The sequence below is a fragment of the Puntigrus tetrazona genome, chromosome 19 (assembly GCF_018831695.1).
Source record: "Puntigrus tetrazona isolate hp1 chromosome 19, ASM1883169v1, whole genome shotgun sequence".
NCBI classification, from domain to species: Eukaryota; Metazoa; Chordata; class Actinopteri; order Cypriniformes; family Cyprinidae; genus Puntigrus; species Puntigrus tetrazona.
The window spans coordinates 13,358,766-13,384,135 of NC_056717.1; the positions used below are offsets into that span (position 1 = coordinate 13,358,766).

At 36.8% G+C, this 25,370-nt stretch overlaps 2 protein-coding genes across 8 annotated transcripts; both read left to right on the forward strand.

Annotated features, from left to right (window-relative positions):
• The first annotated feature begins 874 nt into the window (after window positions 1-874).
• sesn2 (sestrin 2) lies at window positions 875-6,113 on the forward strand. Its single transcript, XM_043217835.1, has 10 exons — window positions 875-1,031; window positions 1,634-1,702; window positions 2,090-2,275; window positions 2,372-2,554; window positions 3,392-3,601; window positions 3,691-3,832; window positions 4,111-4,223; window positions 4,677-4,867; window positions 5,087-5,231; window positions 5,576-6,113. The coding sequence occupies exons 1-10, from the start codon at window positions 1,026-1,028 to the stop codon at window positions 5,660-5,662; spliced, it is 1,332 nt and encodes a 443-aa protein (XP_043073770.1). The 5' UTR covers window positions 875-1,025; the 3' UTR covers window positions 5,663-6,113.
• A 1,073-nt stretch (window positions 6,114-7,186) lies between these two features.
• yrk (Yes-related kinase) lies at window positions 7,187-23,761 on the forward strand. 7 transcript variants are annotated; one of them, XM_043217444.1, is made up of 14 exons: window positions 7,187-7,385; window positions 13,143-13,179; window positions 14,909-15,170; window positions 15,276-15,378; window positions 15,562-15,660; window positions 15,756-15,859; window positions 17,118-17,267; window positions 18,482-18,646; window positions 19,484-19,639; window positions 20,170-20,349; window positions 20,763-20,839; window positions 21,266-21,419; window positions 21,701-21,832; window positions 22,251-23,761. In XM_043217444.1, the coding sequence occupies exons 3-14, from the start codon at window positions 14,960-14,962 to the stop codon at window positions 22,457-22,459; spliced, it is 1,740 nt and encodes a 579-aa protein (XP_043073379.1). In that variant the 5' UTR covers window positions 7,187-7,385; window positions 13,143-13,179; window positions 14,909-14,959; the 3' UTR covers window positions 22,460-23,761. The 7 variants fall into 7 exon arrangements, with proteins under 7 accessions (XP_043073379.1, XP_043073377.1, XP_043073376.1 ...); XM_043217441.1 differs by lacking the exon at window positions 18,482-18,646 and having other exon boundaries at window positions 7,189-7,385; XM_043217437.1 differs by lacking the exon at window positions 19,484-19,639 and having other exon boundaries at window positions 7,190-7,385.
• The last annotated feature ends 1,609 nt before the right edge of the window (window positions 23,762-25,370 follow it).

Below are 25,370 nucleotides of genomic sequence, written 5' to 3' on the forward strand. Positions count from 1 at the left end.
ATTTGAAGTTGTTTTCTAACAAGAACGTGTAGCTTACTTAGCATGGTCTCTGAGGGTAAGCAAACTGACTTACCATGGCTCCTATCTGGTTTAAGCTAGGTGTTAATTTACTGACTAGTATCCATGTTCCAGTTTGATCACTTTAAAATCACAATTAAATGGAAGTAGCAAGAGATGTGATGTGAATGTATTATTTAAAAAGAAATATGCAGGAGGACTTGGTAGGACTGTATGCTAGTTTGCAATCGACTGTAAAATGGCAGGGTTTAGGCAAACAAAATGATCAGAAAAATCCAGCATACGTCTTCACTGAGAGGTTTCTGATTAAAATCATTAAATAAAATAAAAAAAAATAACGTGCATTGATGAATCGTTCACAATAAGATCATTAAGATAATTCAGCACATACACTGGGGGAATTTTAATAGCTTGCAGAATTTAATTTGATATGACTTGATAGAGATTTATTTCCTGTCCATAATGGTCTACCAGTATCCAGCTAATAACCGGCTTGGACCAGCTTATTGGTAAAGCTGGACTGTCAGATAATGACTGTAAATGCTAAACTTCTAAATGCTCGGTCTCAAATGGATTTAGGAAAAAGATATTTCCGAACATCCACTTTAATTTCATCAGCTATGAAAACCTCAAGACATGTGCACTATCATTACCTAGCTAACCCTAAAGGAAACTGGCCCTCGGCTGTGTCAGGATGACTCGTTTACAGTTTTGTCCACACAGCAGCCCCAAACCGGCAGGTCGTGTAAGATGTCAGCGCGGTTCAGGCCGGGTGCGCGAGCTCTGATCTCCGTTACCGGAGGGTTGCGTCATGCTGCGCCGAAGAGGTGATGCAAGAGTCCGGCGCTGTGTGTTCACGTACGCCACGCCTCCTCCCGGTGCCGTTTCCTGCTTTCCAGAAGACGGTCTCTACAGACGCAATGAAGTCATAGAGCCCAAACCCTCCGAGACTTTTCATCGTTGTTTTTGGGTTCAACCTGTGACTTCCGGACGTTTATATTCTTCAGATGAAGGTGAGTTCATTTACGCGGCCGAGCGCTCGTGTCCGTATCGGGTGAGCCGGCGTCTAGTCTGTTTGTGTGCGGCTCACGGATAAAGTTTACAGTCGGTGCTCCACCTGAGCTATCGTGTGATGCCTTCGTTAAAGTCTTCACATTGCGAGTCGTTTAGTTATCCGGCTGTTCTAGTAAGCGATTCTGTTAATGCCAAACTTGATGATTTTGTTCATTTACGAATCGAACTGAGTCGGTCCGGACCGTTTCACTGAACCAAGAGCCATTGTTTTCGGACGAGCAATAAGTTAGTTGATAACAGACTTGGGGGGGTGAACAGTTTAAGGCGAAACATTACTTAAAAGAAGACATTTTTAATAAAATGTATATGTAAATGACTCAATTGTGCATTTTTACCAACGTATTTAAATCGCACGATGACTTAAAGAACTGAATGGTATTAAACCTATTATCAGCATTTACTGGAATGATAGGTTGGTGCCAGTTATATGATAACGTATTGCTCATTAATATCTCTCTGATAGGGTTCATGATTTCCCAAAACTATTAAATTGGACAACAGAAGGCTTTATATATCTATTGTCACCCTCTCTTTTTCTCAGGAGGAAGCAGGAGTTGATCTACCCCAGGCGTTGCTCTCTGGGCCCAGTGCCTTTATCCCAGTTGAAGAGGTGTGTGTGTGTGTGTGTGTGTGTGTTTATTTGTTTTTTTAACATGTCTGTATGAGGAATTTTGTCTTTACATCCAGTGAACACCTTGTGTTTTGGTGAAAAGCTAATAATTAAATCTTAAAATTTGAGAAATAAATGCGTTTGAAATTTTTAACATAAGAGTGGTATTACAACCCAAGTGGTATTACAGGTGAGTGGGAAAATACAGAAAGGTTTGGGAGGTCGCATTAGCCAAATTTACAAAACAAGTTACCTGGCATAAAATTCTCAGTAATGTAGTGACTGTTGAATGACTGAAATTTTTCCCCTCAAAGTTTTGCTAATATTGCATCTTTAGATGATGGATGTAGTATTGTTTTCAGTGAACTCATTGTCTGTTTGTTTCAGTTTCTAGAGGAAGGTGCAGCACAGGAAGTGATGTCAGAGGCTTTGACAGAGGGACGTGCAGACCATATCAACATAATGATGGGGCTGCATCCCACCTACCTGACATGTTTTCTGCGCACCCATAATGCTTTGCTCCAGCTCGATGGTCCTCTGCCTCTGTCATGGAGACATTTTATAATCATATTGGTAAGGGAAGAGACTTGGCGCCTTTGGATTGCACGTTTTAAACACAATTGAGTATATGTTTATAATATACACAACAGCAATTTTGTGTGTCTGCAGGCGTCCGCGCGTCACCAGTGCTCGTACCTGGTGCAGCGTCACAGCTCCGCTTTCCTGCTCGCCGGTGGAGATGAGTCCTGGCTTAGAGGACTTCACTGCGCTCCACCCAAAATACAGCACCTGCAGACACTCAACAAACTGCTTGCACACAGACCCTGGATCATCACACAGGAACACATACAGGTACAAAGTCATGAAAACTGCCTTAGCGACCAGCAAGAGGAAATGTGAAGTTAAACTGTTAAGCAACCCTTTTTAAAAAGTTAGATGGCTTCGCTACAGGTCGCTAACAAAAAGAAGCTAGCTACGTTGGATCTTTATAAATTTAATAAGAAAAAAATTGCAAGTAGAGCTTTTATCTAGAACGTAAATGTCTGTATTAGTGTGACAGGCTAGAATAAATCTGTGCTCTGTTGATTTTAATCATTCATGTCGTCTATTAATCAATTTAATAAAACGAATGACGTAAAGCTGCATGTAGAAAAAAAACTAATTCAGAGATTTTTAATTTTTTTTTGTTTAAATTAAAAACATTATTTTGTTTCTGGAAATGCCACACTATTTTGAACTGTAACTGTGGTACTCAAAATGTGATTATAACTAAAAAATTTTGATATGTATTCTTAATGTCGTCTTGATCTGTCATCTCTTTTTGGTACACTTCCAAAATATATTGCACTCTTACAGTACATTTGTCTAAGTCTGCTTTTATTGTTGCTGTTTTATTTGTCTGATTGCTCCGTCTTCCCTGTTGTGAATTCATCACAGTTTTATGCTTATTTAATGCTCTAAATCATTTTACAGATATCCGTGAACAAATATATTTTTTCAATATTGAGTTACACACCATCTTTCTATAACTGAATATTATGACAAAATACGAAGTATTTAATGTGTATGCATCGTATTGTACATTGTGTAACGTCAGCACTTTTTTTGACACTGCTATTTATTTATATGGATTAGTTTAGAAGCTTTTAAGAGGCATTTTCTTTATTTTTAAATCTTCTATGTTGGCAGGAGTTAGTGTGTCCTGGTGCAGAGGCTCGCTGGTCCCTGGCAGAGCTGATTCAGGCTATTGTTTTGATGAGCCATGCCCACTCTCTGGCCTCATTTGTTTGGGGTTGTGGTGTTCTCCCAGAGCCCGAGCAGTCAGGAGATGAGTCTCTCCAAATGTGTTCACCCACGGAGTCCTGCTGTGCCCGAGACAAGGCCAGGAATCAACAAGAGGTATTGTGACTGATGTGCTGATAATAAGCAAAAGAGAATATTTAGTTTGTTTTGCTCGGGGTAAATCCCTTTAATGTGTCTGTGCACAGTGGTCTGAGGCTGTGAACGAGGTTAAGCTCTTGATGGAGAAGATGATGATTGTTCAGCAGCAAGGTGAAGAGTTTACACAAGAAGAGATGGTTACTCGCTTTGAAAGAGAAAGGACCGAGAGTTTGCTGGAACCTGCTGATGGTATGAACACACGTATGCATAATTCAATACGCCCAGTGGCGGGTTTTTCCTGGGTCAAAATAGTCTCGGCTTGTAGTTTCTGCACATGGTCATTCAGTTAATTAATTACAGAGGACATCTCAAGAATCACATTAAATATTATTATATTTGTGTTGGCTGCCACCATGTTTAGTTTTTTTCCTGAGCAAGTTTTATAAGATTGAATGCATTTTTCTCTTAAGTTGAACAGTTTAAATAACCTTCAAATTTTTGTCATATTTTTTTTTAATCCCTTACAGTTCAGCGTTCTGTCCTTCCCGATTGTTTCTCACGGTTTGTTGTGGATGCAGACTTTACTTACCAGGACTTTAGTCCTAGAGGAGTGCAGGCCCCCCCAACCATGAGAGCTCAGGTTCATATTATATATATGCTCAACAAAAAAACAATTATGCATAGAAGGCATTAATATATAGTATTATATTAGCATATAATATATATTATGTTCTTTTATCTGGCGTTATTTTAGTATTACTAAAATACATTGTTTTTCATATATATTTATATTCTGAATTATCTTCTATTTTATTTAATTACCTTAATTTTGGTTTAGCTTATAGTAATGTTTATGTTTTTTGTCTATTTTATTAATTTTTTTTTGTTTTTCTTTACCTAAATACTGATATTTTTAGTGTTTAATGCTTCAACTTAAACATATTTAAGACAACATCTCTGTTTCGATTTTTTTAGATTTTCAGCTTTATTTCAATTACTGAAAAAATGTTTTAATCGTTTTAGCTAAGAATAACGTTTAGTATCGTTTTAGCTGTTCATATCATGGTCTCTACATGTGATTTTGTGCTTTCAGGACTATTCATGGGAAGATCACGGTTTCTCTCTTATGAACAGGCTGTATGGAGAGATGGCACAGCTTCTGGATGAGAAATTTCAGGTGGTGTGTGCGCTCACGTATCACACCATGGCCATGCACTCGCACGTGGACACCTCCACACTCCGCAAAGCCATCTGGAACTACATTCATTGCATATTCGGCATCAGGTCAGTCATGCATGCATCATAGCCATGAGACGACCTTAAAGCATTCACCCGTACAGGACGAAGAGTGGGTTAGGGTTCTGTTTATATAAGAAGGAAAAAAATCATATTTAGAGACTACACATTATGACAAAAAATTAGACCTAAAATGCATTAGTTTTGGTGGTTAAAATTCGAATGTGAATCTAATGTGCACTTGCATGTCATTGTTCGCCTACACAGATATGATGATTACAATTATGGGGAAGTCAACCAGCTTTTGGAACGGAGCTTAAAAGTGTACGTTAAGACAGTGGCTTGTCACCCCGAGAAAACCACATCGAGAATGTACTTCTCTTTTTGGAGGCAGTTCCGCCACTCAGAAAAGGTACAAGATTTCATGTTTATGATTCGAGTGTGTTCATATTTTAATAGCTTGCAATTGCTTCGGCAGTGCTGTTGAATTAAGCTTGCTCTTTCCTTTTCTGAATTGTTGAATTCATTTGCATTTTGGAGTAATGTTTTAGTGGCCTCTAGTGGTTCTCTGTAGAATTAAACTTTCTTTCACAGACTACGATCTCCTTTTAAATGTTGTAGTTTAAGACATTTTATTTGCGCTGCTTTGTTGGATAATGTTATGGTGAACTTAATTTCACAAGTGGATTTAAGACTTAAGGGTGGTAAAAATGCTTGTTCATTGCTTGTTTAAGACATTTTGCTCTTTTTATCCAGGTCCATGTAAACCTGTTACTGATGGAGGCTCGACTGCAGGCAGCTTTACTTTATGCTCTCAGAGCAATTACACGCTACATGACTTAATATGCGCACAAGAGCATTAAAACAAGGGATGACCTGTATACACTACTATGCTCTGATTATAGTGTGTGTTGACACACAAATTGCACACAATCCTACTTTAAAAGCACGAAGGCTCAAGAGCAGTTTAGTTTCATTTTCTCTTCTTTGCAATATCTTTGGCTTATTTGGGCTGGTTGATCAGCTGCTACTGGATCGTAATTGGATTGGGGAGGCAGCGAATTTTGCACATGTGTCCTATGAGTGAACTGCCGTTGTGGTCTTTCTCTTATTATACTGTGAATGTGTCTTTGCCCTGCTGCAGTATTCTGTTCTGTCTGTTTGTGCATTTTGATGAATGTCTGTATGAGTTTGATACTAAGATCTTGCCTATTTCTCTCTCAGATTGAGAGCTGATTTAATGTGGGGTAAAGTGGATTAAAAAGCACATTTTGTTGTTGGTGTTATTTGTGCATTTTTATGTATAATAAAATATTTTACTATGACAATAATGGTTTGATTCATTTGTATAATGTGTGTATAATGTGCATGCATATATATATATATATATATATATATATATATATATATATATATATATATATATATATATATATATGAGGCTATATTTATTTTGTATAGATATCAACAATGTATATTTTGAAACATTTTAAATGATTTTACACGTTTATATCGAGAATCATCATTTATATAAACATGTATTTAATATATAAATATGCAGTTTTTCTTAAATGTATACCCCGTACACACACATAATATGTAAATAAAAACATTTATTAGTCTTTTGACAGCCCTAATATTTACACAGTTGTTTTTTTGTCTCCATATATGATTGATAAACTCTAACATGAAATATCTTCTAACAACGTTTGATTTTTTTTTTTTTTTTTACACAATGTAAAAATGAAATAAAAATCTAAAAGACTATTTATATAGTTGAAGTTGCAAAGACAGAAAGAAAACAATCAAATGACACATACATTTCTTAAAATTAAGCACCTCCGAGTTGGAGGTATACTCTGTACCCTAATCGTGGCATGTTCAATAAACTCAAAATAATATTTACTGTGTATTTTTCAGCGTAACATCTTGAATATTTTCTGGAGCCGGGCAGAACTGCACTACCAGCAAAAAGCCACCAGGGGTAAGTAACGAACAAGAAACCTTTTCCGGTAGCAGGTTAGTAACATCATCAAAGACTATGGAGGGCTTTGGTAACATCCAGCACAGATAGTGTTTAAAACACATCTACGATACTTCAGTATGTCTCAATATTTCATGGCGCTAATATACTTGCCAAAGTCAATTACCCACGCTTTTTATTTTTTACCAACTACCTAGTATCTTCCATAACCTAGATTAATAGTCTCTGTTAACTGCGGTTGTCGATATGATGCAGAACAGGACGCTCTCTTAAGGTGCCAAAACCTCGTTACTGTGTGAAGCATTGAGCAAACAAATATAATTTCCCGGAAATAACTATGTACAATATGTAAAAGCGTGCAGCTCAGTGCTGGCAGGAGGAGGAGCCGCTCGCGCTTCGCCCGGCGCAAAGTGCGCGCGGAATTCAGCGCTTCCGGACACCGCGCGACTCGAGCGAGCGCATCCGCGGCCGGCTGACCGCCGCACCGACTCACTGGGCTAAGTTTGTCTGCCGTTCATATCAATTCACACTGTCCTGCCCGATCCACCCCTGTCACTTCCAGCGAGTTAGACATTTACAAAGGTAGGAACGATTTACTCTTGCTTTACGCATTTACTGACAGTTACTTCTGTGAAAGTAAGAAGTCTTTTTACTTAAATGCCAAATGGCAGTGGCAGGGTCATATACGAGGGTTTGCGAGAAATGAACTTGTTTGGTGACACGTTTAGGGCAATAAATGTATTTGTAGTGATGCTTTTAGGGTATGAGTTGTTTGATTTGTGTGTGCATATATTACGTAAATTAGCAGGAATTAATTGTAAATCATTTTCAATAGTACAGCGAATGGTTAATTTGGGTTAGATGGTGAAAGCTGTTAGTTCCCCTAGGGAGTCTGCCTACAAGTGAGAGGCAAAGAAGGTCGAGACTGACTGTGAGGGGCTGAGATGATCTGAAACCTTTAAATGAGCAAAAGAATCGGCAGCAGGTGCATTGAAGTTTCTTTGCCGTGCTTTGTATTATTTATTCAGCTTTTGCTCTTTGCATTATGCATCCAATTTGTACCTTCCTAAGCTGCGTGAATGAACTAAATTAGATTGAAAGCATGCTAATGAGAACACAAAAAATGAGAAGTTTGCTGCTGTGGTTTTAGAGCTTCAGTCTCTGATGCTATAGATGTACGTGCCCTTCATCTATTAATATTGCCTGCTTTTCTGCCTAGTTTCTTTTGTATTGTTTTTTTTTTTTTGGTTTTTCTCACTGTGAGCGTTAAACCATTTCTTTCATTTTCATTCTTTGGTTCATTTGATTATTTTGATGTATTTAAAGGACTATATCTGGCATCTTCCTCTCTAGTTTGGCAATCTAGAGTGACCCAAAAAAGAAATACTAGCGTGAACGCTTTTCGTAATAAGTGAATTTGCAATATTAATTTCCAATTTTAATGTAGTTTAAATCAAATTGAATTAAATAGCAGTGAGTTGTTGTTGTTTTTTATCCTAGAGCGAATAACAGAATGGAATGTCTCTAGGACTAGATTAGGCCATAGGCTTCATCACTTCCTGTTCTGTACAAGGTCACTTCCTGGCTGCTCTCCCCTGGCGCTATGGGAGGAAGTGGGTGCGGCTGTCCGGTGAAATTGTCCAAAGTGCAACATGGTAAAAACTGACCAAGTTAAAGTCTCTGTCACACATTTTAGCTCTTTCGTGAATATTGCAGTACCGACGTGTTTTTGCGCAGGATGACTGTTAGAATAAGAAAATAAAATGTGCTAAATTATGTTGTTCGCATACGTTTCTTGTCTGTTGGCGTCTGTTTGAAATTATTTTAGTAATTTCACAAACTTCCATTTATTAGAAAAATTTCACTCACAGTTGGTTTAATTAAAAATAATTAATTGGAGTTTCCATAGCAAAAAAAAAAAAAAAAAAAAAAAAAAAAAAGTTTTTCAAAAGCATCAAGGCTAAAATAGTGGCTGTTAACGAAAGGCCTGTTCGTGGAATCTCACTTTGGAGGAAATTGACATCATGTGGAAAAAGGAAGTAGCTGTGTTTGTGACACCTGACTTACTGTTCCCAGGATACACTTTGCTATTGTCTTCCCTCTCGCCCCTTTTTTACAGCTTTTCTCTAAGTTTCTCTTTTAACGTACGTGTGTATCCACTGTATAAGTTTGTCTGTGTGTATGTCTGTTGTTTATTTTTTTAGAGAGTGTTTCCATGAAGGTTTTTGTGTATATGAATATGTTTATGTGTGTGTGTGTGTGTGAGAGAGAGAGGATTGCAGTGTGACGACTTGTTTCCTGGTGTCCTATCATTCCAGTTCCACTCACGCAAGACTTCCTGTTTGAGGGGGAGGGAACTTCCTCTCCCTTAGAGTAGGAGAGTTGGGAAAAGGGAAAGCAAAAATGAAGTAGCTGCAAGTAATTAAATAAAGAAAACAACTAAAGCCTTATGTGTGTGGCAACATGGTGTAGTCCTGGGCCCCGTCATATGTACATTGCGCATTTTTTGCGTGGCGTTTGGTTTGCATGTGAAAGTTAGAATTGCATTAGTTAAGTATCTAATTATTTTTACAGGCACTTCTGAGAAAAATGAAGACTTAAAACAGAAATATATAGCAAATAATTTTATATTTAGTTTTTCCAGTATGCCAGTAATTATTTTTTTTATATAACAGACATAAAAAAAAAAGGCTTTGCTGTATCATCTAAACAAGTTGTGCGCAAAACACTGAAGATCGTTTAAAAAACTGAATTTGAAAGTGAATTACAGTTGTTGACATTACAATGTTTCTAATTTACGGTATGAATACTGGACATTCATTTTTAAACGTGTAAAAGATTGTTTTACACCGAGGGTGTGTTTAACGGCAAAAGTAATCTGAATGTAAAGATAGAGGAAATGAGCCATCCATCCATGGAAATGAGCGCGTTTAATTAAACACCCAATATCTGCTGATATGAATAAATTAATAAAATTACAGATATATTACGCATTAGTCCAGGAGTAGCACATAGACTTCAACATTTTTGTTTTTCTGTAAGAAATTAATCAAGAGTTATCCTATCCACTGAAAACTTCACAGGAAAGGTGGGTCTAGGTGTTTGTGTCAGTGCAAAGGGTGTCAAAACTGATGGATTTCATCATTTACAGTAGCCTCCGTTGTTGCTGAACGTTTTCATCCAGCCGCAGTTTCTCACCATCTTCCTTCCACTTTTCCCATGCTGTTATATTCGTAGTAATTTATCGGCCTGTAGGTGAAACATCTCGCTCCATCTAGAATTCAGCAAGGTGATGCAACGCTCATCACACAACCTGAATACATGCTCACGAGGTTTGTTTCAGTTGTGATCTGATTACGGGCTTTGCTCTGCTGACAAAACTACTAGATGGTCCTCTGCATGTGTTGTTGGTAAGCCCTCAAACCCTCAAATGCAACTTCCTCTTATCGACACAGCTGTACATGCTGCAGTTGGTGAGAATGTGAGGGGGTTCTCACATTTTGACACATATTAAGTTTGCGTCCTGGTACTTTTTCTTTATTGATGTTTTTATAAACTATCGAAGTCTATCTTCATTTTTTTGTTTAGTTCATCCGGAAGTTCTGTCGTTTTTTCCATACACTTGCCTTAAATAACCTGATGATTATGGACTTTGGACTGTAGCGTTTTTAAAAGGTCTTAAAGGTCTTCGTTTTTAACTGCATCAGTGCGTTGTTTTCTTGTTAGATAACGTGATCATGTCATCACATTACATTTTTTTTGTTGATGTGTGATGGATGGTGCTAACGCGTGTGTTCGTGTCAAACCTCTTTTAGAAAAAAAGTGCGGTGTCTTTGTTTGCTAGCCTAGAATATATTGAAGCGCTGGAAGTAGGCTCTTCTCTTCGGTTACAATAGATTCCATCAAAAAGAGTGAATATTAAAACAAGAGAAGAGATGTGAAAAGAGTGTCATTTGGCTTCCTCTTTTTTTTTTCTCGATTTCTCTCCTAAGCAGCACTGAGATTAAACAGAGAGTACATTGAAACTTTGCTAAAGTCAGATATTTATGTTACACTTTATTTCCACTCTACACATTCTACAAACTATAACTTATTAGACAATTGTGCGCTTGTCAACTGCATGCAAACTAATTCTCATTAATAGAGTAGACTGTTAGGGTAGGTTAAGTTGAAATACTTGCAAATTTTCTCATAGTATGCTGTGGACCCATCAAAATAAAGTCTTATAAGATATTAAGTGAGCCAGTCCATTAATACTCTAATGACTGCTAGATGACATGTAGTTGCAAAGATACTTACTTTTAGCAGATTGTCTAAATTGGACTATTTAAAAAAAGTATCACCAATATTTCTCTTGAGAAAAAGACCCCAGTAATCGAATGCAGATCTTAACAGCATCTGGGCTCAGAAAATACCGAACTTTACAATGAAACCTAGTTTAATTTGTTAAAAAAGTGATTATCAAAGCTAGAAATGGTTCGTGTAACATGTAGCGCAGTCAGAAACCAATCTGACTTGGGAAAGATTACACATAATTAGCATTTTACCGTTGTGCAGATCTCATAGCTGCTTGTCTCGGCCCTTGGAGAGCATATTGTATTCTTCATATTATATTCCACGTACGGCAGATACCAAGTACCATTCTGTCTGTGGTGTGGTGCTAAGGAGAGCAACGCTTCAGTAATAGTTTATCTTGAACCTTTACCTAGCAACTGTGGTAAACCGTACCTCTAGTACTCATAGTGGTACGCTGCCAGAAAAAAAAAAAGTGTAATGAATTTGTACATTTAGCAGTACAACAGTTTGTCTGGATTACTCTGTACTTTATCTGACTGGAGGACGAATATACCCTTAGATATTTCTAAAAAAGTGAAATGTAGAGACAGATGAGAAGGATGTAATTGAACTGTGGTTCGAAGAAAGCATCTGAACTAAATATAAGTGTCTTTAATATGACTTTAATATGAATTCAAGCAATTCTTTAATTCCTTGACCTACACATAGATCACAAGTTTTTTTGTGCATTGTAGAGACACAATGACGCTTCAATAAAAGACAACTTAGAACTTTTAAGTCTCCTGATATCTGAAAGAGACAACTTTGAGCAATCCCTTTGTCATATTAAAGAGACCGTAGACCAATCTAAAAAAAGAGCAAAAGATGGAGGTGTTCATCAAGTGCATCTCTATAGATTATTTGGCATGTTATGATTTTTTTTTCTGCACTTGATGAAATCTCTGAAACGTTCCTCGTTTCTCTCCCCCAGCCTGCTCTCCCTGAATTTCCAGTTCTCAAAACCTAAAGAAAGCTCTATAAACAGGAGCTGCTTTTCATTACTTACACATGTAATCATTTGCTTTTATTCACTTGTGTCAACAACTGTTCTCTTTTGTGGTCATTTAATCAAATCATTATTTGTTCAGACCTTTCTGACAAACATTGAATATAAAAAGTGGTCAGGAGTTTTTCAGCGCTCACCTTTTGTGCTTCTAGACTATTGCATCAGCGCAGATTAAATTACACGTGATTATCAGAACAGAAAGTAAGATAAGAGCACAAGCCTTCGTTTTTATTTGGTGTGTTCTTTATCATCACTTAGACTTTATTCATATTAATTCTGCATATAGAAAGGCTGAAGATATGAATGGGACAACAGGCCTGTGGAATCATGGGAAATTCTTGAAGAGACATGATAAAAATGGAAACAATAAGCATGGGTGGTGAACAGTTCTGTATTGTTTTCTCCAGCAAAAATTATACACGCCTATTGCAAAGAAAAGCTTGTGATGAATGTTGATTTGGTAAGCATGGCGTCTTTGTCACGTGTGTGCCTGCATTGTGTGTGTTTTTTTTTTTTTTTTTTTTGATGAGATCTTTATGTGTTTCTTAGAGTACTTTGGTATATTTTTCTGATGCAGAGAGAAAAGCATAGATTGGACAGATTGTCCGAGGGGTGGAGCGGTATGTGTTGTTAAAGTGTTGCCCCTTTGCAGCTGGACCCCTCTCAGCAGGAAATGGGGGGGAGGCTTTAGTGGGTCGGACAGGAAACGCTCGCAAAACTGGCATCCTGTTGATGCACTGATGGTCAGTCAGATAGAAATACAGGACATAGCTTCATACAACGAAAGAGTGGACGTTGCACACACACGTACATTTTCAAGGGGAATTTTAACCGATGAACTTCCCTTTCTCTAGACAGGAAAGAAAAAGGAAGTAACGCTAAAAAGTGCTAAGTTACAAAATATGAAGTTGTTTCACTTTCTTACTGTTATATACACTTATATAAATGCATTGCGTTTTTCTTTTTCTTGCTCTCTCCATCTGTCTCTTTCTCCCCAGGAAGATGGTGCGTATGGAAAGCTGATGTGTGGATCTGGTGAGAGCCAAATCTGATTACATCAACCCTTATGCTCCCACAGTTTATTCATTACATTTACGACGATTTGTCATGATACAAATGTCATGTCATAACAATCAACATCATCACCGTACAGAGAGATCAGTTTGAACAATAAGGGCTTCACGATAATAAAATTGTGATATGACGTAGCGTGGTTGTGTAATCTGAATTAAATAAATACACGTGTGTCTGGCTTCCTGTGGTACCTGCTTCCAGCTATTTTCAGCTGTACAGCTTGTTTTGCAAATTGGTGTGTCTTACCAAATTCATAGAATGTATTGTCTTATTAACACACATCAAAAACACTGATTTGTAATGCAAACTGTACTGTACTTTGTTACTCTTCTCATTATTTCTCTATGGCGGCTAATGACCCGGAAGTCTCAAAGAAAACAGCTTACTTCTGCATTGAAAAACAAGGCGGATAGCATGCATTTAGCAAAACACAGCATGCATCAGCGAAGTGATTGTAAACCAGCTATTGTCAGCAAAAGAGAAGGCCTTTCTGTGGCGTTCCACTGAAATAAAAGCTTGATAGTTTAAAAGAATATTTGAAAGCTAAGAAATTAAGACTAAAATATCAGTATTTAAATGATCAAATATTTATTTATTTTTTTTTTTTTACAGTAAAATATTACACAATTACAAAAATAACAAATGTTTAAGGCTTATTTAACTTTTAGACATTTAATAAAAATTTGCTTTAAAGATTTAATTAAAATGAGCTTTTATTATTTGATCATTTTATCGTTTTTTACTCCCCAAATTGTGCAGTCCTAACTTAAAGGGTTAGTTCACCCAAAAATAAAAATTAGCCGGTGTTTTACTCACCCTCGAGGCATCCGACTTTCTTCTTTCAGACTAATCCAATCAGAATTATATTAAAAACTGGCCTGGCTCTTCCAAGCATTATCATTGCAGTGTTTTTATCAACAGCCCAAAGTGTTTAAAGGGATCTCCAGGTGTTAAGACATTTATAGCTTAATATAACGTAAATTGTGTCTCTTACTTAAATATGTAATAGAAACACATGAAAGGTGTATGTTATTTAAAAAATTGACAACCATTTCTAGACAATGGGCGGCACCCATTATTTTATGTGCACACTACATTATGCGTCATTTTCATGGCGATACGAGTCAGACAAAATATTGAGAAGTAGCTTACAAACGGCTGAGACAAGAAATTCTGTGCCATCCTTTTCACAAGTAAACATACCCATGCTTATTATTACCGGCATTTTGTTTTGTCCACTATATCACGCAACGCTGTTGTCATACTTCATCCACCAGAACCACTTCTGCATACCATAGTTAGGTGCAGTGATAGAAAATTGTTTATTACTTCTTGAAATATGGATATATTTAAAAAAAAATGCATGGATTCGCTAGAAGACCTTTATTTATGCTCCAGTGCCACGTAGGGCGTGTTTTATAATGCTTTATTTGACATCTTGTGGACTGTTAAAAAAAAACAGTCACTTATTGCAATGATAACACGTGGAAAAGCTAGGACAATTTTTTATATAACTGTTATTGTATTCATCTGAAAGAATGAAGTCATACACCTAGGAGTTAAAAACACAGGGTAATTTTCATTTTTGGCTGAACTATTCCTTTAAGTGTTAAACCATTGTTGATGCATTAAATATTGTAACCTACTAAATAATTCTGTATCTAATTATTTGTCTTGTTTCTATGGGAAGAAGCTCTGTTTCCAGGGTGATGAGCTGTGTGGTTTAAAAATATCGAATATTATGGGCTGTGCTTGCTGTAAGCAGAGGAAGGCCAGTAAAGCTGTGTCGAGTCCCAACTCATGTGACACAGGCAATGGGACACAGGCATCAGAACCCTCTCGTTACATCGCAGACCCCACTTTTAACTCTGGGATGATCCCCAATTTTAATGACTTTTCCACCCCTGCTCCCTCATCCAATTTCAACACGTCCCGCCCAGCTCCCATCACAGGTGTGTAGAGTGTGTGTTGAGGTGTGATTTTCGGTGTTGTTTATCATGATAGAGTAGATAACAGCGTTACTTCCCTTAAACCATTTTTTTTGTGTGTTTGTTCAGGAGGTGGCGTAATGCACTTTATAGCACTTTATGACTATGATGCACGTACAGAGGATGACCTGAGCTTCCAGAAAGGAGAAAAGTTCCATATTATCAACAGCACGTGAGTTCAAAGCAGGACAGCTAGAATAAGATTCACACAGTCTATAAAAACCACAAATACCAGACATTTCTTCCTTTTTTGCTTTACTTCTCTCTATCTGTTTTTCCCTTTGTCCCTCTTTCTGTCTCATTTCCTTTCTGCCACTTTTTTATATGTTTTTTTCTCCGTCCTGTCCCTGCACAGCGAGGGTGACTGGTGGGAGGCTCGATCTCTGGACACGGGGAAGTCTGGGTACATCCCTAGTAACTATGTGGCCCCTGTGGACTCCATACAAGCTGAGGAGTGAGTTACATGTGAACATGCTATTTTAGGAAGTTATAAAGACATTATATACAAGCTTATATACAAAAGTACATTATTTGTGTTTGTCCGTGCAGGTGGTATTTTGGGAAGATGGGCCGGAAGGATGCAGAACGACAGTTGTTAGCACAGAACAATCCTAGAGGGACGTTCTTAATACGAGAGAGCGAGACAACTAAAGGTAAACTATTATAATTCGTCAGTATGTATATTTACATTTTACATTCAATAGAGACGGTAAAATCGAATAAAATATGTAATGTTATATAATATTGTGAATAATCCAAATTTTTGTAGCTAACATCTTAAAATAGGATGGCCATTATTTTCGTTATTTAATTCATTATTTTATAGAAAGAAAAAATATTTATGCAAATATTGCTTTCAGCAGTTTGTGTAAATGGGACATGAATGCTTTTATTCTGTAAGGATGTATTAAATTGATCAAAAGAAATTGTACAGATTTTTACATCAAAAAATGTTTGTTCAAATAAATGGTGTTCTTTTGAACTTACTTTTCAAATAATAATTTATTAATATATTTAATAGAATTAATAATACAAAAAGAAAACCGCTATATTACATTATAATATAGTATAAATTATATTAAATTATCATATTTAATTAACCCCTTGAATTAACATTGATAGCCTACAATTTGTGCATAAAGACATAGTTTCCATAATTTCCATTCAAAAAGTACAATAGGTAGCATTCAAGGAAAGCTGAAAAAAATTCTGATGAGATCCTGTACAATAATGATGCTCAATACTTCAGAACAATAGATTTTCTGTACTGCAGTTTATTTCCACAGAAACCCAGAACGAGAAGTTGAAACAAGATGACACAACAATACCTAAATGCCAGCGCAGTTGTTTAGTGCTATCTGAAAAGAAATTTCTAATGTTTTTAATTATTAAAAATGGTTTTAAATACATTGGGGTTTTTTGAAGACCGAGACTGATATTATTTTAATTAATATTTAAGAAATCTAAAATCATTTGAAAATGGATTAAAATGTAAATGTGTAAAATAAAGTATTTTTCAAAAATAAATAAATATTTAATTCAATTTTAATTAAAAAAGAAGTAAGTACTATGATCAACAGGACACACAGTATTCTAGGTAGTTTGTATGCTTTGTGAATGATAATTTTAAAATGAATCCAATGTAACACTCATATTACACAGTGAAAATTACATAAATATGACAGTGGGCAAATGCATAAAGCCAAGCAAAATTCAGAAGTTTAAAGTGCTGAACTCTCCACACGGACCGGCCGTCACAAAGAGAATGTGTGCACAGGCGCTTCCTTTCTCAGCCCCGTCAAAAAATAAAAAGTTAGGTGCGGCGTCAAAATAAAGGTCCCACCTCGAACAATGAAAAATGTTTCGGCTGATGCCCATATTTGAAAACGAATCTATTCACACCTCCTTCAGGAGCATACTCTTTGTCGATCAGAGACTGGGATGATGCAAAGGGCGAACATGTCAAGCACTATAAAATTAGGAAGCTGGACAATGGCGGTTATTACATCACGACAAGGACACAGTTTGATACTGTCCAGGAGCTGGTGGAGCATTACACAGGTCAGTGCAATACATGTACACCTTACCCTTAACATACTGTGCTTTCAAAATGCGTGACAGTACATTTAAAAGTTTTTTATATATAGGGAGATTTTGCCTATATTAAAGAATTTCCTCGGAAGGAAGCGTTGTTTAGTGATAATTACTGCGAATAAAGTTATCAGCAGGTCAGTTTGTCTTTGCCCATCTTCATTTCCTCTTTTGTTGCCCAAATGACTTCTCTGCTTCAACTGAGTGCATTATTTGTATCAGTTCTGTTAGTGATCCTCTTACTCAACCTGTCAGTCTGGTGCTATGAGCCTTCCTGTTTCACTGTTATTGTTGAATCTAGTCACTCACGCTCACCCACATGCACATACGCTCTCATAAATATACAGAGGTTCTCCTCAGATAGACCACTTTAACAGAAAAGTGAAAATTGGCCCATCTACCACCCCAAATATGGGGCAAACCATTACCACAGAACGGGTTACTTTCAGTTTGAAGTGATAAACACTTTTAGCCCTTAGTTTCTACTCTACATATTAAAATTTACTTATCAAAATGTTTTACCAGTCTGCTGCTTTAATTGAAATGAACCGGAGTAGTGCTGATCCCTAACTAATAATTGAGACTGAACACTAGCATGCCCTGATGTACACTATCTTTCAAAGAAGTGACCGTAAAGACATTTATGATGTTACAAAATATTTCCATTTCAAACAAATGCTGTTGTTTTGAACTTTGTGTACATCAAATAATACAAAAAAATGTATCATGATTTCCGTAAAGATTAGGCAGCACAACTGATGTTAACACAATGAGAGCTTATAAGAGCCGATTAATCCAAATGGTATTTATACAGTAATAGTAGTAATTATTATGTTTTATGAAATTATAATTCTTACCAAGAACTTGTTCTTAATTAACTTTCCAGGTTAAATAAATGTCAAATAAATAAATAAAAATAGCACATCCTTTACATAACTCAACCCAGCCACTGTTTGAAATGCTGCTTCAGCCACTGACTGTCAGTGATCTCTGTCGCCCTCTGCTGAGTGAACTTGCATCATTCAGGTTTTTCATGCATATGTGTGCTTTTTTTATTTGATCTGTACAGCGTTTTGTGTATTTGTAAATGTTAGTTTTATTTAGCCTGCTGTTTGTGTCTTCTTTGCATTTCTGTCTCCTCTTGTATCTATCTGTGTTTCTTTTCTCCGGGCTCTATTCTGTAGAGCGTGCAGCAGGGCTGTGCTGCCGTTTGATTGGCAGCTGTAGGCGGGGCATGCCAAAGCTGGCTGACCTGTCAGTGAAGACTAAGGATGTCTGGGAGATTCCCAGGGAGTCACTTCAGCTCATTAAGAAACTGGGCAATGGCCAGTTTGGTGAAGTGTGGATGGGTAGGAACCACTAAAAGCATGGAAACATGTTAAAGGAAGGAGGGAACAAAACTCGCACGCCTTGCCCATCCTGCCTGTGGTACAGAGCCTTGCAATTATTTAACATTTTTTAAAAAAGCTCATTTATCCAAAGCTTACAATCCTGTCATCGTTTTCCTAATTTTTCTCATGTCAAAGCAAGATTCACTTTATTTCTCCTGCAAAACACAAAAGATATTTAAAGATTGAAGGGTTGGGCAATATGAGCAAAATCTTAAATCATGACAAGTGTAATTTAATTTCATGATAACTATATATATATATATATATATATATATATATATATATATATATATATATATATATATATATATATATATATATATATATATATATATATATATATATATATATATATATTATATTTATTTATTTATTTATTTATTTATTTTTTTTTTTTAATGAGGTCAAAGTAAATTAGGTCAAAATCTTTCATACCACAAAAACATCATAATTCAGTGTCAATATCACAAAAGAAAAAATGCTATCCTAAATGAAAAATACCCCTCAAGTTCACTGAAGATATGTAAACAGTCAGCGATTAAATAAGAATCGAATTACTAGCAATACAAACATTTACAATAAAATGTTTTGGAACACTTCCATTCTGGTAAACCTCTAAAAGAGTTCTAAACTATTTTGCAAGGCACTGAAAATGATCGAGTAGATGTCAGGGATATAACACAAAGGATGTGCTGTTTTTGTTCTCTCCCTCTGGTCTTTCTAACATTGCATGCCACCCTGTTTCCCTCCTTTTCCCTTCCCCTCCCTCCTTCTCTCTTTCAACACCCTCAACAGGTAGTAATGATGGTTTATGTTGCTACTTGACTAAAGCCTGTCCAAATGCCACGCCCCAAACGATGGGTTTAGGGCGGGACGCCTGGGAGATCGCCCGTGATACATTGCAGCTCAACAGGAAGTTGGGTCAGGGTTGTTTTGGCGACGTCTGGATGGGTGAGAGAGATACGACGAAACCCAATGTCCATGTCAGCATTCGCTAATGCTACAGCGTCTCCAAAGGACACACCGGCTTCATTTGCCACTGTAGCATGTTTTCCTATGTCTGTTTCAATCAATATGTTTTCTAAAATTTGGTCAAAGCAGTGATAATGAAAAGAGAATTTGAAATAGTTTGTGGGCCGTTCACAATGCTGTGATTGACCCTGCTTTGCCAAGCATCAGTCTATGGCTGTGAACTGTCAGCTAATCCCCAGTATAGTGCTACGTCAGCTAAACCTTAATAGCATTTTAGCACTGTGCCGATGCTCATTGTGACATTAAAAATGCAACAGCACATTTGCATTTAAAAAAAAGTTCAGCGCTTTCCCAGGAGTGTTGTGTTGTCTGCAGCAATCCCAGCTTCCTGTTGCTTTGGTGTGTGGCCATATTCTATCTGTTTTTCTTTATCCCCTTCTTTCATTCCTTAAACTTTGCCGCGTTTAAATGGCTCTCCCAACTTTGTCTGACACCGTGTCAATGTGTAGGCATGTGGAATGGCACAACTAAAGTTGCAGTGAAGACCCTGAAGCCAGGCACCATGTCTCCTGAGGCCTTCCTGGATGAGGCGCAGATCATGAAGAGGCTCCGGCATGATAAACTGGTACAGCTATATGCTGTTGTGTCTGAGGAGCCCATCTACATAATCACTGAGTTTATGAGTCAAGGTATGGGCGATTATATAAATGTTGTCTGAGTGAATGCGAAGCCTAAATGTTTATATGCATTAGCATTCAAAGGTTTGTGGTTGGTAAAATGTTTGAATGTTTTTGAAAGAAATCTATTATGCTGCATTTACTGCTGATTTACAATCAATTTACATTTCTTATTGTTATTCATGTTGAAAACGGTTTTGGATACTTAATATTTTTATGGGTTTTTCAGGGTTCTTTGATTAATAGAAGGTTCGAAACAGAATTGTCTTTACTGTCACTTTTGATCAATTTAATGTATCCTTGCAGAATAAACGTATCATTTTAGTTAAAAATGTACTCACCCCAAATTGTTAATTATAATTTTTGTTTCTGTATTATATAAATATGGCAAAAATAAATTAATTTATTTTGCTTTTGTGATTTAGGAAGCTTGTTGGACTTCTTGAAAGATGGAGATGGCAGAAATCTAAAATTGCCTCAACTTGTGGATATGGCAGCCCAGGTGAGACTCTTTAGTCAACAAATATCTAGCAAACTATCAAGCAAAAATGTATTATTCATTACTATGACAATCCGTCAGAAGTGTTGTCAAATGGTTAAGGTTGAAACCAAGAACCATTTCTTATTTAGAACAAATCCTAAACAAATTAATCTTGTAAGGCCACGGTATTTATTCAGATCCTGGATTAATTAAGGAACCATCCTGCAGGACTTATATTAGCATGAAATGTACAAAACTGGTTATAAGCGCACCATGTACCATAGTTGTTCTGCACAGGGTCAACTGCCCTAAAACCTTCAAACCATATCAGAAATAAAACAACTTTCAGATAAGCTCTAAGAAGCATCTTGAGAGCATGTCTTTATTAAATCTAATATCAATCTCCCTTCTTAAGTATGGTGATGAAAGAGCTTTTATTTCTTCTAGATTGCTTCAGGCATGGCCTATATCGAGCGGATGAACTACATCCACAGAGACCTGCGAGCTGCCAACATCCTGGTTGGAGACGGTCTGGTCTGTAAGATCGCAGACTTTGGGCTGGCTAGACTCATCGAGGACAACGAGTACACAGCTAGACAAGGTCATTCACAAACTCTGACCCAAACTTGATCTTAATCTACTCAGCATATTTCTACAATCAGCCGGTTTTCTCCTTTATGTGATACCATCAAATGTTATTTATCTCTTCCATGGCCTCTACTCAATTTCATTCCAGCTCATTTTGCTCTAATATTCATTTTACTGCAATCTCTCATTACTCTATTTTGGGCTGTTATATCTCAGCACTTTCTGTTTGATCTGTAATTTTCATAAATCACGATTAGATGTGCTGAAGCGATTGTCTTGATTCTCATATTATAGGAGCCAAGTTTCCGATAAAGTGGACTGCCCCAGAGGCTGCTCTTTATGGTAAATTTACCATCAAATCAGATGTGTGGTCTTTTGGTATCCTATTGACTGAGCTCATCACCAAGGGCAGAGTGCCTTACCCAGGTGTGTCTTCACTGAACCACTATGACTACTCTTTGCTTCTTATTATAAAATGTAATTTTCATTCATTTTCATATTCATTCATTTTTATTTTTAATTCATAATTTTAATTTGTTTCTAAATGTTTTTTTTAATAATGATTAACATTCCAACGCTACAGTTTTACATTTTGTTAACGAGATAAAAATCAAAAGCCATATAAAAATCCATAACAATAAAATATTAACATTTAGTTCAACCTTTGAGACAGAGAGCCAACTTTTCCTGAAGGTTAAGCACAATGCTTGTTTGAAAGCGCTTTCGTTTGTTGAATAATAAAAAAAAAAGGTTTATTTTATGTTTTTTTTCCTATTCATGCGGATCACCTGTTGCTGCAAAAACGCACATTTATTTTTGTTCCTGCATGTATGAATTTGTGTAGGGATGAACAACAGAGAGGTTCTGGAGCAGGTGGAGCGTGGCTATCGGATGCCGTGTCCGCAGGGCTGCCCGGCGTCTCTGCATGAATTGATGCTGCAGTGCTGGCGGAAGGATCCTGATGAAAGGCACACCTTTGAGTACCTGCAGAGCTTCCTGGAGGACTACTTTACTGCTACCGAACCCCAGTACCAGCCTGGAGAAAACCTGTGATAGACTTTAGTTTCCATTAGTTCAATATATCCTTCAGGAAAGATGCAATTGCCTTTACTTTCTATCATAATACCTCCAGAAACTGATCCATGATCCTGCGATCACAAGCTCCAATTGAACATGCTTTAGTGCATTTCCTCATTCTGTGCTTCAAACTGAAAAAGGCTTTTCAAGATACTGCTCTCAAGTGGCAAGATTGGGTCACTTTATAAGTCTGAAGTAATACAGTGGGGTAAATGTTAATGTTGGTTTTGTAACTTAAAATACAACAGCACATATTAATATACCGTATTAATGCTTCATCTTTTCATTAAAACAATAGCAATTAGTTACCTATGCTATCGTATTACTATATCCACCACTGTATTTGAATGTTCTGTTCAAGTTATTTTTAATTGGTGCCTGGTGGAGTTACGCTCAACAGAAAACATTGCTCTGATACACAGGTGGAACTAGATAACTGAGATTTTATCTAATCTTATTACACCCAATTAGACTTATCTAATCAGTGGTGTGTTTTATGATTAATGTGCTATACAGGTCTAAACTCCAATAACAGAGAAAGATCTTCCAGCTCAAGAGAAAGGCCACGTGAACCTTCTTCTTACATACAAGCTTCTGAATGTGCAGTTTTTAATGTAACAATTCAGTCTTTTTTTTTTGTCTGACAAAAAAGTAAATTGAATGCAAAGGATCCAAAAATGAAATCTTGAAATATTAGTGTATACGTCACAGTGCAGAGCTAATCAGGATGTGCCTTGAAATGTCTTTATAGTCTTGCATTTGTTTCTCTGGACTGTGTTCATTCGGCTAGTCGTGTTATTGCTTTCTAATAACCCTTTTTTGTTTAACTTTGAATCTAACAATCCTGTATTATCTTATTAGAAAGCAGTTCTGTTGTATAATAGTGGGCTTTATTGTGGCTTTAAAAAGCTCAGTATTGACATTCAGAAAAGACTTCCTTCGGAGCCGTCTTTTAAAATGAGAAAAACTACTGTTTTGTATTGTTTCCTGCATGTTACACTGTATTTTACTTTCTACGTCATATCTCAGTGATTTGCTTTATAATTTAAGTGGATATCAAACCTGTGTCCTTATTCGGGGTCAGTGATATTCTACGGGGATAGGCTGTAACTCTGAACTGAAGAATGTGTATTACAGTTATGTAATGTTTGTGCCATTTTATTATACTGAGCTTACTGAACCCATGCATCTAACATGTTTCTTTTTTGGCAGGATGCTTTCACGTTTATTCATATAGCGTTTTATACAATAAAGCAGCTTCAGTAATGAACAGAAAAACAACAGAATCGTTGATTCAACGGAAAAATCCAAATTCTGCTGTTAGGAATCTCAAAGACAGAACATGCTCGATTGCTCACGGCTGCGTTCTTATGCTCTCCACTTTATCGTCCACAAGATGGCAGAAGAACCGTAACGTGGAGGCCCTGAGATGTGCAGGGTTTTTAGTATGCTGTATTGGTTTATTAATTATCCTGCTGGGGTTTGTAGTCATGATGGTACATTCCGTACCTGCACTGAGCTGCCACTTTGTTCTTGCTGCAGATTTGAGTTTTACGTTTATAAATTAAACAGCTTGTTGCATCTACATTTTGCTGCAGCAGGGTAGCGTGTTTCTCTGCAGCCCCGGGGATGTGTGTGTTGATGATTAATTTCTAGCACATTTCAGCATTTGTCCCTGTTTGTGAAAATCAGATGTTTAAAAAAGGAATATAGATAGCGGGGAAGGTACTTAACAGCTGTGCAGCTTCAAATATGCAAATTATTATAGCCTGACTTTGTTTTGAGCTAAATTTGATCTTACAGTCTGCATTTTTTATATTTCGGCCTGTTTATTTCTTATTTAGTATACACATCTGATAAGTAAGCACTTCAACTTTTATTAATTGAGCACTTTTAAACATCTACCCATTTTATAGTCAGGTGCAAGATTTTGTATTTTTCCTATATATACACACACACATACACATACACTATAATCAAAACAACAAAGGGGTTCTCTGAGGGCCTGGCGGGTGCTATAGGCGCTACACAACTGAATACATCAGTGCAATCAAATAAAACTGCAATTAGTCACAGTGCAATGTTATTAGGACAGCCAAAGAATATAGATATACATTCATCCAAGTCCATTTTTTAAATAGTAAAGGGAATGTTGAAAGGGCTTGGACCGTGAAAGAAAATGTAAAAAAAAATTGATTACTGGAGAGCAGAGGAGAGACACTGTTGGATTGTGATCTTTGACAATGTCTAGATCTCTAATAGATTCAGCTATTATATTATTCACGGCCCACAGTTCATATCAAGGACGTTATATATTGTGTTCCTTCATTATAGGACATCATTCAGTTTTAAAGAGATAGTCCACCCAGAAATGAATCACCTCATGTTTTCCAAACCTGTATGGCTCTCTTTATTCCATGGGACACAATAGAATATGTTGGGCATAATGTTAGTGACTGACAGCCTCAGTCACTGCTCAGTTTCATTATACCTTTACAAAAAAATTCAATGAATGACAGAGTCTGTCATTTTGCCTTCTCCTTTTGAGTTCCATGGAAGAATGAAAGTCATACAGGTTTGAAACAACATGAGGCTGACGGATACGTTTTTGGCCGCGTTATTGCTTCAAAAACTTTCTCGGTTTTCAAGGCTCTATGGAAATGCAGTTTTAGACTTTCTGAGTAAATGGAGGAGTTCATATGCACTTTCTTAAAGGGACAGCTCGGCCAAAAACGAAAATTCTGTCATCATCATTGCTCACCCTTTTTTCTCATTTAAAAATTTTGGTCATGCAATGCAAGTTCAAAACTGACACCAACATTTTTCAAGATATTTGTTTTGTGTTCATGGTCGTGACATAAAGGTGAATACATCCTGACAGAATTGT